Source organism: Salvelinus alpinus, chromosome 25, assembly GCF_045679555.1.
Source record: "Salvelinus alpinus chromosome 25, SLU_Salpinus.1, whole genome shotgun sequence".
Lineage (NCBI taxonomy): Eukaryota > Metazoa > Chordata > Actinopteri > Salmoniformes > Salmonidae > Salvelinus > Salvelinus alpinus.
This window is the reverse complement of record NC_092110.1, coordinates 9,038,067-9,052,041: the sequence shown is the minus strand read 5'-3', so window position 1 is coordinate 9,052,041 and position 13,975 is coordinate 9,038,067. Positions and strand designations below refer to the sequence as shown.

General features: G+C 42.3%; 2 protein-coding genes across 6 annotated transcripts in view; one reads left to right on the top strand and one right to left on the bottom strand.

The window, feature by feature from the left end:
• Positions 1 to 569: 569 nt before the first annotated feature.
• Positions 570 to 7,226, bottom strand: timm9 (translocase of inner mitochondrial membrane 9 homolog). Of its 2 annotated transcripts, none has more exons than XM_071365535.1 (4): positions 6,937 to 7,226; positions 6,435 to 6,496; positions 2,192 to 2,287; positions 570 to 1,075 (listed from the first exon to the last, which is right to left on the bottom strand). In XM_071365535.1, exons 2-4 carry the CDS (start codon positions 6,471 to 6,473, stop codon positions 944 to 946), a joined length of 267 nt encoding a protein of 88 aa, XP_071221636.1. In that variant the 5' UTR covers positions 6,474 to 6,496; positions 6,937 to 7,226; the 3' UTR covers positions 570 to 943. The 2 variants fall into 2 exon arrangements, with proteins under 2 accessions (XP_071221636.1, XP_071221637.1); XM_071365536.1 differs by having other exon boundaries at positions 6,858 to 6,950.
• Positions 7,227 to 7,229: 3 nt separating this feature from the next.
• Positions 7,230 to 13,975, top strand: part of kiaa0586 (KIAA0586 ortholog) — a 113,294-nt gene continuing 106,548 nt past the window's right edge. For 3 of the 4 annotated variants that reach the window (XM_071365529.1, XM_071365528.1, XM_071365526.1), the window contains exons 1-8: positions 7,231 to 8,223; positions 8,346 to 8,404; positions 8,515 to 8,578; positions 9,531 to 9,600; positions 9,747 to 9,909; positions 10,082 to 10,291; positions 11,626 to 11,812; positions 13,294 to 13,476. In XM_071365529.1, the coding sequence (XP_071221630.1) occupies positions 7,875 to 8,223; positions 8,346 to 8,404; positions 8,515 to 8,578; positions 9,531 to 9,600; positions 9,747 to 9,909; positions 10,082 to 10,291; positions 11,626 to 11,812; positions 13,294 to 13,476 (1,285 nt within the window). In that variant the 5' untranslated portion in view covers positions 7,231 to 7,874. Of the gene's footprint in view, positions 8,224 to 8,345; positions 8,405 to 8,514; positions 8,579 to 9,530; positions 9,601 to 9,746; positions 9,910 to 10,081; positions 10,292 to 11,625; positions 11,813 to 13,293; positions 13,477 to 13,975 lie in introns of all 4 variants that reach the window. The other variant, XM_071365527.1, reaches the window with a different exon arrangement.

The following is a 13,975-nucleotide window of genomic DNA, read 5'->3' as shown; positions in this document are numbered from 1 at the left end:
CAGATACGTCCTACACTAGATTCAAACAGTACTCATCTTGTTTTGCCAGGTTGGGAAAAAAACATTTTGCTTGGATTACCTGAGATGCATCAATTTGATTTTAGCCTGCATTTACACAGGCAGTCTAATTCTGATATTTTTTTCTACTAGTCAGTCTGTTGACCGATCAGAGCTGATCCTATTGGGCTGCCTGTGTAAATGCTAAGCGGAGTGCCTGGAAGCAGCCCTCAACTGTGGTATATTGGCCATATACCACAAACCCCTGAGGTGCATTAATTATTTTAAACTTGTTCCCAGCACAAATCGAACAGTAAGGTTGAGTCATACCTATGGTATATTGTCTGATACACAACAAATGCTGTGTAAACTAATCGGCATCCAGAACCCAAACTACCCGGTTTATAATCTTCAACCTCTGGTTATGCATCTCTAGGCCAATGACCTTCAAGTGAGGACAGTTGTCATTGAGCGGTTCCTCGTTATTACCATCTTGGCTGCAGTGACAATCCATTACCAACAGAAGGCAGCGATTAAGTGTTTAGAGGTCAAACAGGACATTATACAATGGGTAATTTAGCAGTATGCCAATGTTTAATGAATGGTGCAGAAACAGTTCAGAGAACAAATGGGCATTATCATAGAATAAAGGAGACAGACTAATACCCAGGATTGTCATTACCTTATTCAACAATCAGACTTTGACTATAATAAAAACAAAGGTAGCTACTTTATTTTTATCTCATGTTCTGCCTGGATCGCAAGTCAACATGATCTCATACATCATGATCAGGCTTTTCTGGATAAAAGTGTCCAAGCCATCATCAGCCCCAGCCTAAGAAGTAGTGGAGGTAGACAAGGACAAGTTTGTGGCTGGTGTTAGCCATCCACTGATTCACATTGAGTTGGGACCAGACTGGATGGGCGTGTAAAGGGCAGAATTTCTCTACCGTGGTCCCATTAAGCCTGCTTTCTGAGCCAGGGCTTCGTTCTGCTGGATGTGGTACTCCTGGAAGCGCATGGAGATGCGCTGGGTCATCTTTAGGTACTTCTGCAGGCAGCTCTCCGAGCAGGTGGACTGAGGTGGAAACAATGACACTATCACATACAATCACACCTCTCCAAATATTGCTGTACAACCGCAAAGGCTTCTACTCTAAAGAAGCTAACCTGGTACAATGAGAAATTTGACAACATTCAGTGACAACATTTTGTTGATAAGCAATGATGCCACATTGTGTCCTATTTTACCCATTACTTAACATTGTCCCCAGGCTCGATTGCTAGAGAGAACCTTCTGATGGATGAGATTACCCACTACAGAGCCTCGAACGACGAGACAGGATTTGGAAGTATGGCCTCGAGACTGCCTACTACTCAGATCTGGCATGCATCAACCAATTGTTGTGTGCCAAGTCATCGACTGTGCAGTCAGGCACCAGATACAGTATGAAAGTCCCGCCTACTTCCTGGATCATGTTTCAATGGCCTTCAAGATATCGTGGTAATTTAAGATATGTAAAATATTATTTTTTGTGGATTAATTTACTTCTACCCAATGCCTTCTATGATGGTTTACAAAAAAGAAAACAACCATGAAAAGCTTAAGGTAAAAGTAAATTAATCCACAAATACAATTTGACATCTTAAATGGCCATGTTTTCAAGGATGTGATTATATAATTTAGAATGCCATTCAAAATCAGCTTGGGACATGATCCAGAAAGTTTGGTAACAGCACAAACATCATTCTGTTACCATTCTATTTTATATGCACTCTTCTTCTAGTCAAGGTGTTTTTGTACAATTTTCTTTGGAAATTGTTTTAAAAAGTAGTCATTGTGCATAGAGCTATGGTTTGTTTAACTTTGCAATCATTGGTTTTGTTTGACAAACATTCTGCTACTGTGGAATTGCTGAAGCATGCGAGCTAGACCTTACGTAAAATACCTATCCAGGCGTATCAGCTAACCAAATCATATTGTTATAGCAATCTGGTGTCCGACTGCACAGTCAATGATATGGTACGCAACCATTGGTTGATGCATGCAAGGTCTGAGCAGGGGAACGCGACTAATGTGGTTAGCTGATACATAAAATACCTATCCAGGCGTTATAAGATCTGACATGCGTCAGCAACGTCTGAGCGGAGGAACATCACCTGAGTCTTGAAGACATGAAGGAAATCAGCCTACCTCCTCTGACTTTACTTCTCTTGTGGTAAAATCCTTCACACAGTCCATGAAGCAGTTCTCGGTGAGTTTGTTGTAGGTGCCAAGAAATTCTTTAAACTGTGAACACATACATATTAAACAGATAAAAATACACCTTATGGAACAGCGGGGACTGTGAAATGAGAGACCGACACACACGATAACATAATCATTATACACACACACCACAGGAGGTTGGTGGCACCTTAATTGGGGAGGACAGGCTCGAGGTAATGGCTGGAGCGGAATAAGTGGAATGGTATCAAATACATCAAAAACATGGTTTTCATGTGTTTAATGCCATCCGCTCTGTTCCAGCCATTATTATGTGCCGTCCTCCCCTAAGCAGCCTCCACTGACACACACGTATACATGGATTTTGTGTTGTAGATATGTGGTAGTAGTAGCCTTGGCTTCAATACAAAACCTAGGAGGCTGGTATGCCTCACCCCCTTCCATAGACATAAACGTCCCTTTTTCAGGACCCTGTCTTTCAAAGATAATTCGTAAAAATACAAATAACTTCACAGATCTTCATTGTAAAGGGTTTAAACACTGTTCCCCAAGCTTGTTCAATGAACCATAAACAATTAATGAACATGCACCTGTGGAACAGTCGTTAAGACATTAACAGCTTACAGACGGTAGGCAATTAAGGTCACAGTTAAGAAAACTTAGGACACTAAAGAGGCCTTTCTACTGACTGAAAAACACCAAAAATGCCCAGGGTCCCTGCTCATCTGCGTGAACGTGCCTTAGGCATGCTGCAAGGAGGCATTAGGACTGCATGTGGCCAGGGCAATAAATTGAAATGTCCGTACTGTGAAACTCCTAAGACAGCGCTACAGGGAGACAGGAAGGACAGCTGAGCGTCCTCGCAGTGGCAGACCACATGTAACAACACCTGCACAGGATCGGTACATCCGAACATCTCACCTGCGGGACAGGTACAGGATGGCAACAACAACTGCCCGAGTTACACCAGGAACGCGCAATCCCTCCATCAGTGCTCATACTGTCCGCAATAGGCTGAGAGAGGCTGTACTGAGGGCTTGTAGGCTTGTTGTAAGGCAGGTCCTCAGCAGACATCACCGGAAACAACATCGCTATAGTCACAAACCCACCGTCGCTAGACCAGACAGGACAGGCAAAAAGTGCTCTTTACTTCACGGATTCGCATTTATTGTTGAATGATTGAGCGTTGCACCGAGGCCTGTACTCTGGAGCGGGATCGATTTGGAGGTGGAGGGTCCGTCATGGTCTGGGGGCGGTGTGTCACAGCATCATCGGACTGAGCTTGTTGTCATTGCAGGCAATCTCAATGCTGTGCGTTAAAGGGGAGACATCCTCCTCCCTCATGTGGTACCCTTCCTGCAGGCTCATCCTGACATGATCCTCCAGCATGACAATGCCACCAGCCATACTGCTCGTTCTGTGCGTGGTTTCCTGCAAGACAGGAATGTCAGTGTTCTGCCATGGCCAGTGAAGAGCCCGGATCTCAATCCCATTGAGAACGTCTGGGACCTGTTGGATCGGAAGGTGAGGGCTAGGGCCATTCCCCCCAGAAATGTCCGGGAACTTGCAGGTGCCTTGGTGGAAGAGTGGGGTAACATCTCACAGCAAGAACTGGCAAATCTGGTGCAGTCCATGAGGAGGAGATGCACTGCAGTATTTAATGCAGCTGGTGGCCACACCAGATACTGACTGTTACTTTTGATTTTGACCCCCCCTTTGTTCAGGGACACATTATTCCATTTCTGTTAGTCACATATCTGTGGAACTTGTTCAGTTTATGTCTCAGTTGTTGAATCTTGTTATGTTCATACAAATATTTACACATGTTAATAAGTTTGCTGAAAATAAACGCAGTTGACAGTGAGGACGTTTCTTTTTTTGCTGAATTTACATGGTAATTATGACCACTTCCGGAGGACGTCCTCCAAACAATCAAAGCTTTTGCAGTATGAACTGAAATGTTGTCCATCCAATCATAGATGTATGGTCAGAGAATGAACCTAGTGTGTTGTATTGGGATTGTGCCAAAGAGCATTATAGGGGTTGTGTTGAGAAGCTTGTTGACATTGTTGGATAGAGATTAAGAGTGAAGAGTGACAGTTGAGCATTTTTGGGACATTATTCAATTCAAATTAGTTTTTTAAATTACAGGAGATGGAGGAGGTATATTATAATTTTTTTCTTGGGTTTAGAACTTAATTTTGTGTGTAAATAAATTGCACTAACTTCAGTAGCTAGCTAGCTACCAGCGCGAGTGTGCAGTTTTCTCCACCCAAACGGTAGAATGGCCAATAATGCCGAAAACGTTGTGGACTTTTTGTTGAAGAACCCGTTTCATTCTCTGGGGTACACGGATAAGGTGCAAATTAAAAGCGAGGGTCGACCTCTGCCTGAGATCAGTTTCATGACTGATGAAAAGGTGAGGGCACTCAATACCAACTGGTATCAAATGTATAGCTGGTTAACAGGGAGCCTACCATCAAGCCGCCTGTAATTGCACGCTACGATGCTTTACATGCTGAACATCTTTTCTGGGTGGTCGAAAACAATTCAGAATGATTTGATAGCTTCCATCGCATCATCCATTAAAAGTTTGATTAGAGAGGTTGACGGAGCACATTTTTTCACGTGAGCTCAAGTAGGCTTGCACTTTCCTCCGGTATTTATTTAGCAAAGATGATAACACATAATCAAAAAATAATAATGACAAATGTTGCAGCAGCCTAGGCTACACCCAATCTGACATGCTGTATGGGATAAAAACTAGACTATTTTTCAGTCTGATCAACTGTAGGCTACTATTAAGAGCAGCTGCATACAGTCTATACGCCCTGTCCATCTGGTCAGGGTAAACTAATTGGTAACGTTATGTATTTATAGTCCATTTGTGTGTCAGGAGAAAATGTGAATGTGATCAAATTTGGATTATATTCAAAATTGGGCTGGCAAGGCTGCCTATACGTTTGTAATCCAAAATTATTACCTGGAATGAATCAATCAACATAATAGTGATGGCAGATGTGAGTCATTAAAAAAAAGAAATGTACAAGGCCTACAGTTGCATAGGCCTGCATGATGCAAACATGCATAAAGAAAGCTCAGCCCTGTGAGTTCTATTGTCTGGGTAGAGGAAATCCCCCTCCAAATCTAGTCGAAATATAATTTATTTGAACAAATACAAGGTAGCTGCAGTTTGACAGGGTTTTCATCCCCCCCAGGGCCAGGAGTTTTTTTTCAGGAGTTAAAGCCATGTGACTTGATTATGAAAAACTGGTCCCTTAATAGCCCATATAAAACCTTTTTACAACTGATTAATCAGTCATACCTTATAGGGTCCAGAGTTTTCCTAGTTAGGTTAACATATAAGGAAAAACTCCAGGCCCCAGGGGGTAAAAATTGCCCCACCGCTCTGGGACCTATGGTGCCACCAGTCTGCTAGCAGTTGTCAGATATCGTCAGGTATGTGGATGATCAGGGCTTTATTCAGGAACGTTTCTTGGGATACTTTGATGTGTCAAGTGGGCAGGATGCACAGTCCGTGTTTGACTTTATGAATTTTGAGATGTCTGAGTTGAAATTCCTAGAGAAACTCGTCATCTACAATGGCGCAGCTGTAACGGAATGTATCTGCTATTTACAGCTAAGTCCCCTCATGTTCCCTGATTAAGAGGTCATGACTACTCCACTCCACTACCATTGTCAACTTTCTCCTGACATGAACGGAAGCCACAGCGTCTCATGTGCCCGCTCATCCACTGGCACATTGAATGTTTCCCATCCAAGCACTGTGAGTACCCCTATCAATTTTCTCTCATTACTGTATGTAGTCAATCACATACACAATCACATTATTACACATCAACGATTTTACTCCTTGCTTGGAGTAACTCATTCTTAGCTCTTGTCTAACTGTTTATTGTTTTTTGTCTTCCCAGAAAAATCCTGTCCTGCACTGGTCAAGCCAGTGAACACCTCAACTCATGCCTCATACCCTCATTCAATCACTGCTGTGATCCCTTTCCAACACTGTTTAAGTAGCCCTCTCATTCCCCTTCCCCATAATATTGTACTATAAATGTGTTTATTAAATGCTTTAGGTTAAAATAACTAGTCTTTGATGACTTTTGAAACACACTGTGGTCTCCCATCCTACTAAATTTTTCCAAGTCACCAGCCTCCACTGGGGTGCGAGTATCCTCAATTTGCATACCTGTTTAACCTGGTCCGCTTCTGTTACCTGGATAGCCATGGTGGTTCAAATCGACGAGATTTCTGTTGGATTAAAGTTACACCCATGAATGGAATTGATTGAATGACAGCCCTATCCATTGTTATATAGCTATGATGTCCGTTCACTAGCTATAACTAGCTAGGCATAGGGAGTACTGAATTACCAAGATAGCTACAGAGTATTCGTTGATTAGCTATATATGACACCTGACCATGCATTCATAACTGACCATATCCATAGCTAGGTATTACATAGTTTAAGCCTTTTTGTGTTAGCTAGCTAGCTAGTAAGCTCAATGGACAGCTAACGTTAAAAGCTCCCTAGCTGATTTGGTAAGGTTCACAGGCTAACTATATAGCCTAGTACTGCAGGTCAAGTGAAGCACTTGAAGACATTACATACATTTTGATATCAAGTTGTGTGCACAAAATGCATGATAAATCACATTTTCTTTAACACAGCAAAGAACTCATTCACCCACCCAGATTCTGAAGGACATGTGACGTTGTGAAAAGGGGACTACAGTGGCTGCGGCACCAACAGTTTCGAGAGGCTTGAAAGGAAGGAATTGGAAATTAAAAATGGTTTTTAAAACAAATATTTCTAGGATAGTATTAAATATTGTATACGTTCGTATGGATATGTATGGAACTCAAAATCGAAAAGTAAATTTTCGAAAATAATAACCGAAATGTCAAATTAGGATGAAGTTTGTGTCACTACATAAACACTCCGGTGTAACACGAGGTAATTAAAAATATTCAGTACCTCATTAGCCTGTTGTTCGCTAGCCCTCCTTTTATCTAATATAAATAATCATCAACAACATACGTTTAATTATTTAATATTTTATTCATATATGTTCTCTTTGGATTAATGTTTCCTCGTCCATGGAGTCCCTATCATGCCCAACAGATGATGGCGATATTTCTCGCGGAGAGAGGATTGGTCGTTGACCGGAAGTTATTGTTGTCAGCAACAGTTGCTGTGTTTTCATATTTTCCATCGCTAGCTATCAGTTGGGAAGCTATTATGTATCGTTCGATTCTGACCTCGGGTTGCAACGAATTCAGTTTGTTCAAAATAACATAGGTCTTGCTAGCTACTTTCTACTGAGTTTTGTCGCGTTGTGCTTTCAACTTTTTAGAGGTGTTAGCCAGCTAACGTCAGTAGCTAGCTACTGTTAGCATAAAGTCGTCATTAAACAAGCGTGAAGCGGGATATTTAAATGTTCGACTTCCTAAGGAAAATGACGACATTGGTTGTTTATTTATCTATATCAACTCCCACGGTTAGTAACAACTATGTTATGTGTAACGCCTGATCGGGTCTGGTGTTGAGCATACTAGCTATCATACAATATACTCTGCTGCAGTGCTCGATACTAGATAATCAACTGAGCGTCAGAGTCGATTAGATATGGATCATACTCTTTTGAGCCGATCAAATGAACTTCTGAACTTTGCAAGGAATATAAACCTTGACGAATCCACTTCAAGTTCTGACGCTGGAGACGTCTTGATTCGTGCAACTAAGATTCACTTTCCTGAGCAGAGCTATGAAGGGCAGAGGGATTTGGGGTCGTTCTCCACCATATCTAATAAAACAGACAATGTAAAGATAACAGTGAAGAAGTTGCGTGATGTTGCCCAGCCCTCTCTTCTTGACGAGCCACCAAAGATCGAAAAGCAAAGACAAGCAAGGAAACAAGACCACAGGCATGTGCCTCCTGCCCTGCAAGCAAACCTGCCATCAGTTTCACCCTCTGGTAGGCTAAGTAAACCCACACTCGTTATAAGGCCAGTGAAAATGTTATATTGTATTGCAGTTGTATATGCCATTGATTTCAGTCTGACCGACATTTTGCTCTTCCCATGTTGTCTTTTCCAGAGGGAGCAAAAGCACGCAAAAAGAGTCCCGTAAAAAGAGTCCCACAAAAAGAGACCCAAGTAAGATGTCTTCTAGCTTGTTCTTTTCTGAGAAGTGTGTGCCTCACAAGTATATCACCCATACAAATATAATACATTTTAAACTGGTGTCATTTCATTTCCAATTTCAGGTTCCTAGTCTAGATGGAAAAGAAACACCGACCTCTGTTCAACCTAAGGGCAGTGAGGACAAAGGTAAGTGTCCTTGGGCTAAACCTCTGATGTACTGGACAGTATGCTGTCATTGATTATCTACTGGCTACTTCATATACAGTGAGCTCCAAAAGTATTGGGTCAATGATTTTGTTGTTTTGGCTCTGTACTCCAGCACTTTGGATTTGAAACAGTACAATGACTGAGGTTAAAGTGCAGACTGTCATCTTTAATTTGAGAGTATTTGGAGTTACTTTTATTCAAAATAAGAATAGAATATGTTTCTAAACATTTCTACATTAATGTGGATGCTACTATGATTATTGATAACCCGGAATGAATCGTGAATAATGATGAGTGCGAAAGTTACAGAGATATAAATATCAAACCGCCCCCCAAAAATGCTAACCTCCCCTGTTATTGTTATAGTGAGGTTAGCATGTCTTGGGGCTATGATATTTGTGCGTCTAACTTTCACATTAATATTCAGGATTATCTGTAATCACGGTAGCATCCACATTCTATAATGTTATATTCTTGTTTACAATAAAAAATAACTCAAAATACCATTAATTTCTATTGGGCACAAAATAATCTGAAACACAACCAAAACAAAAAGCAAATGCATCCAACAAGTTTGTAGAGTCACAAGCTTGATGTAATAATTGTGTGCTATGAATATGGGACTTAAATACTAAACTTTTGATTACTTTAATACACATTAATGATTTTTTCAGTACTTTTGGTCCCCTAAAATGGGGGAACAATGTACAAAAAGTGCTGTAATTTCTAAACGGTTCACCCAATATGGATGAAAATACCCTCAAATTTAAGCTGACAGTCTGCACTTTAACCTCATAGTAATTGTATCGTTTCAAATTCAAAATGCTGGACTACAGAGATAAACACCAACAACATTGTCACTGTCCCAATACTTTGGGAGTTCACCCTATGCCATTTTGTATCCTAACCCCACTCTTGGGTTGTCCCTTAGACCATGATCTGCTAATATCCCGATATGCTGCTGGTGGTAAAGGGGCAATCTTGGCAGCTCTAAGACAGAGGTAAGCATGGCACAAAGCTGTGGGATGATTTTCACTTTTTACATGCCAGATGTGTTTGTAATGTTTGTCTACATTGCAACATAGTTGTACATCCCAAATCTTTAGGTGTTAGTCATGATGACTCCATTCGATACGGTTTTCCTCAGGTCCCAGACTGTCCCCTTGAGGCGAGAGGTGAAGGTGCAGTTACTGGACCAGGGGCCACCATTGAGCCAGGAGCCCCAGCCTGTTTCTGGCCTCTCAGGGGATACGGGAGCTGCCTCCACTGCAGCCGGGGTCACAGCTGCTGCCACAGCACCACTCATCAAGGTATTGTTGTAGCAGAGCAGTTGTGTGTTATTTTTTTCTATGTCCTTCTGAGATTATGATGCCATCTGAGAAAGCGTTTGTAAGTCCAAACCCCCCAAAGTCTACCTAAAATGCTTAGTGGACTGAATATGAATGCCTAATGGTTTGTTTCTGTCTTTCTTTCTTTTTCCAGGCTCAGAGTGACATGGGGGCGTGTGTTTCCCAGGTGTGGGAGGGGCTACAGAGGCTGCTGGAGTCAGACAGGTACCCAGGCAGGGCTCGGGAGGCCAGAGAGGACAGAGCATCAGAGAGGGTGACCCAGCTGGAGGAGCAGCTCAACACCGTGACCCAGCAGAGACTACAGCACCTGGAGTGGATCCAGAGCCAACAGATGGAGCTGCAGGTACTGTAGGGAAGGAGGAGCACTGAGCCTTCACTTGAGTGCTCCAGATAGTCATATTTTCCTCAATAAGTTGCTGTCATTCTAATCGTTGCATGAAGTTATGTAAAAGTATATTTATGTAGACCCCTAAAGTTTCCTGGCCATGGACCCAAAATATCAATGTTTTGTTCCACGAGCCACTTAGTTATCACTTTTGCCTTATGGCAAGGTGCTCCATCACGCTGGAAAAGGCATTGTTCGTCACCAAACTGTTCCTGGATGGTTGGGAGAAGTTGCTCTCGGAGGATGTGTTGGTACCATTCTTTATTCATGGCTGTGTTCTTAGGCAAAATTTTGAGTGAGCCCACTCCCTTGGCTGAGAAGCAACCCCACACATGAATGGTCTCAGGATGCTTTACTGTTGGCATGACACAGGACTGATGGTAGCGCTCACCTTGTTTTTCCTGGAGAGAAGTGGCTTCTTTGCTGCCCTTCTTGACACCAGGCCATCCTCCAAAAGTCTTCGCCTCACTGTGCGTGCAGATGCACTCACACCTGCCTGCTGCCATTCCTGAGCAAGCTCTTTACTGGTGGTGCCCCGATCCCGCAGCTGAATCAACTTTAGGAGACGGTCCTGGTGCTTGCTGGACTTTTTGGGGCGCCCTGTAGCCTTCTTCACAACAATTGAACCACTCTCCTTGAAGTTCTTGATGATCTGATAAATGGTTGATTTAGGTGCAATCTTACTGGCAGCAATAGCCTTGCCTGTGAAGCCCTTTTTGTGCAAAGCAATGATGACGGCATGTGTTTCCTTGCCGGTAACCATGATTGACAGAGGAAGAACAATGATTCCAAGCACCACCCTCCTTTTGAAGCTTCCAGTCTGTTATTCGAACTCAATCAGCATGACAGAGTGATCTCCAGCCTTGTCCTTGTCAACACTCACACCTGTGCTAATGAGAGAATCACTGACATGATGTCAGCTGGTCCTTTTGTGGCAGGGCTGAAATGCAGTGGAAATGTTTTTGCGGGATTCAGTTCATTTGCATGGCAAAGAGGGACTTTGCAATTAATTGCAATTCATCTGATCACTCTTCATAACATTCTGGAGTATATGCAAATTGCCATCATACAAACTGAGGCAGCAGACTTTGTGAAAATTAATATTTGTGTCATTCTCAAAACTTTTGGCCACGATACAGTCCCAGTGTCTGAGTATGTCTGTAGTGTTTCAAGCAGTGTGGTTGTTCAGTGTACTTATTTTTCTATTGCATGTTTCATCACCGCTATACTCAACTCTTTTTACTTTCAGTCATTCAATAATAGTTCTGACCACTTCATCCATGCCCTCTCAGAACCGTCTCCTGGGCTCTGCTCTGAGTGTAGTGACTGGCCACGCCCCTGTACCCTCACCCTCCATGCTGAACACTGGCCCTGCTGCCACTGTACATCCAGACCCTCGGCTTCCTCAGGACCTTCCCGGTCACGTTCATATTACCCACCTTGATGCTGCAGACTCTTCCCCTGCTGTTCCAGCCACAGGTACGGTGCTACGTTTCCTGAGTCAGTTGCCTCATTGAATCAAATGATGAGAATGGCATTGAGATCTGTCATCAGAAAGTATTCACACCCCTTTTACTTTTTTCACATTTTGTTGTGTTGTAGCCTGAATTGAAAATGTATTAAATGTAGAAGAAGAAAAAACTTGTCACTGCCCTACACACAATACCTCATAATATAAAAGTGGATGTATGTTTTTCAAAATTGTAACAAATTAATGACAAATGAAAAGTTTAAATGTCTTGAGTTCAATAAGTGTTCTACCCCTTTTTCTATGGCAAGCCTAAATAAGTTTGAGTAAACATTTTCTTCATGGACTCACTCTGTGTGCAATAATATTGTGACTACCTCATCTCTGTACCCCACACGTACAATTATCTGTAAGGTCTCTCAGTCGAGCAGTGAATTTCATTTTCATTTGCAAAAATGGAATCATGTCGTAACCTCAACGCTGTTAAACAATTCAAAATAAATCACTGACAGTGTCATCACCAAAGCATCCCCACACCATCACATCACCTCCTCCATGCTTCACGGTGGGATCCACACATGCGTTCACCTACTCTGCATCTCACAAAGACCCGGCAGTTGGAACCAAAAACCTCAAATTTGTACTCCTCAGACCAGACAGATTTCCACTGGTCTAATGTCCATTGCTTGTGTTTCCTGGCCCAAGCATGTTTCTTTTTCTTATTGATGTCCTTTAGTAGTGATTTCTTTGCAGCAATTCGACCATGAAGGCCTGTCTTCTCCGAACAGTTGAGATGTGTCTGTTACTTGAACTCTGTGAAGCATTTATTTGGGCTGCAATTTCTGAGGCTGGTAACTCTAATGAACTTATCCTCTGCAGCAGAGGTAACTCTGGGTCTTCCTTTCATGTGGCGGTTCTCATGAGAGCCAGTTTCATCATAGCGCTTGATGGTTTTTGCGACTGCACTTGAAGAAACTTTCAAAGTTCTTTAAATATTTGCTTTGACTGGCCTTCATGTCTTAAAGTAATGATGGACTTTTGTTTCTCTTTGCTTATTTGAGCTGTTCTTGCCATAATATGGACTTGGTCTTTTACCAAATAGTGCTATCTTCTGTATACCACTACTACCTTGTCACAACACAACTGATTGGCTCAAATTTACTTTTAACAAGGCACACCTGTTAATTGAAATGCATTCCAGGTGAATGCATTTGAATGCACATGAAGCTGGTTGAGAGAATGCCATGAGTGTGCAAAACTGTCATCAAGGCAAAGGGTGGCTACTTTGAAGAATCTAAAATATATTTAGATCTGTTTTAACACTTTTCTTGGGGTTAGTACATGATTCCATATGTGCTATTTCATAGTTTTGATGTCTTCACTATTATTCTACAATGTAAAAAAGAAAGAAAAACCCTTGAATGCGTAGGTGGGTCCAAACTTTTGACTGGTACTGTATGTCATCTGCTTTGTATCTCCTCTTCTTCTGAAGCATCTCCAGACCCATCTAGCCAGCAGAGGGGAGGAGAGGGTAAGAGCCCTCTGGAGACCCCAGCTCCTCGCAGGGTCATCCCAAAGCCTACGCGTTGGAACACCACCAACGTCCGGAACACACAGAACGCTACACAGCAGCACAGCTACAGGACACAGAAAACACCTCGCTCAGCACAGCAAGGTTAGTCATCAGTGTCTCTGCATCTGTTAAGTCATGGGCTGTCTGAAATGGCACCCTATCCCCCATATAGTGCACTTCTTTTGAGCTGAGCCTTATGGGTCCAGGTCAAAAGTAGTGCACTATAAAGGGAATATGATGCCATTTTGGATGTACCCATGGGTTTCTATGGATTTCTTGTCAGATGCAAGTCCTTTATATTTCTACCTCTTGGGGGCAGTAGCGTCACTCCAACCTTCTGGCTCTTTAGGAAGCACAGGCTTCTGTAGGAGATTTGAAAAAGGCAGTGTTTATTCCAAAAATCTGAAAACAGGGTTTAATCATAGGCTTTAATGTCACTGTGTTTTTTCCTGTCTTTGTTGATTTTTGTGATGGCTATTTCTCTTTGTCACTCCTTGATGAGATGGAATTAGGGCTCACCCCATTTGTCGATTGTTTGTATGATATATAGGCTGTTGGTCGACCAAGGTTTCTTTAGTCGAGCAGCAGCACATTTTTTAAC

Bases quoted from the DNA above. Each gene is read 5' to 3' on its own strand.
- timm9 (XM_071365535.1), bottom strand. From the start codon at position 6,473: ATGGCTATCCAGGTAACAGAAGCGGACCAGGTTAAACAG. The intron at 2,288-6,434 runs GTATGCAAATTG...ATGTGTTCACAG, and splicing joins AAGCGGACCAGGTTAAACAG to TTTAAAGAATTTCTTGGCAC. The intron at 1,076-2,191 runs GTAGGCTGATTT...TTTCCACCTCAG, and splicing joins GAGAAGTAAAGTCAGAGGAG to TCCACCTGCTCGGAGAGCTG.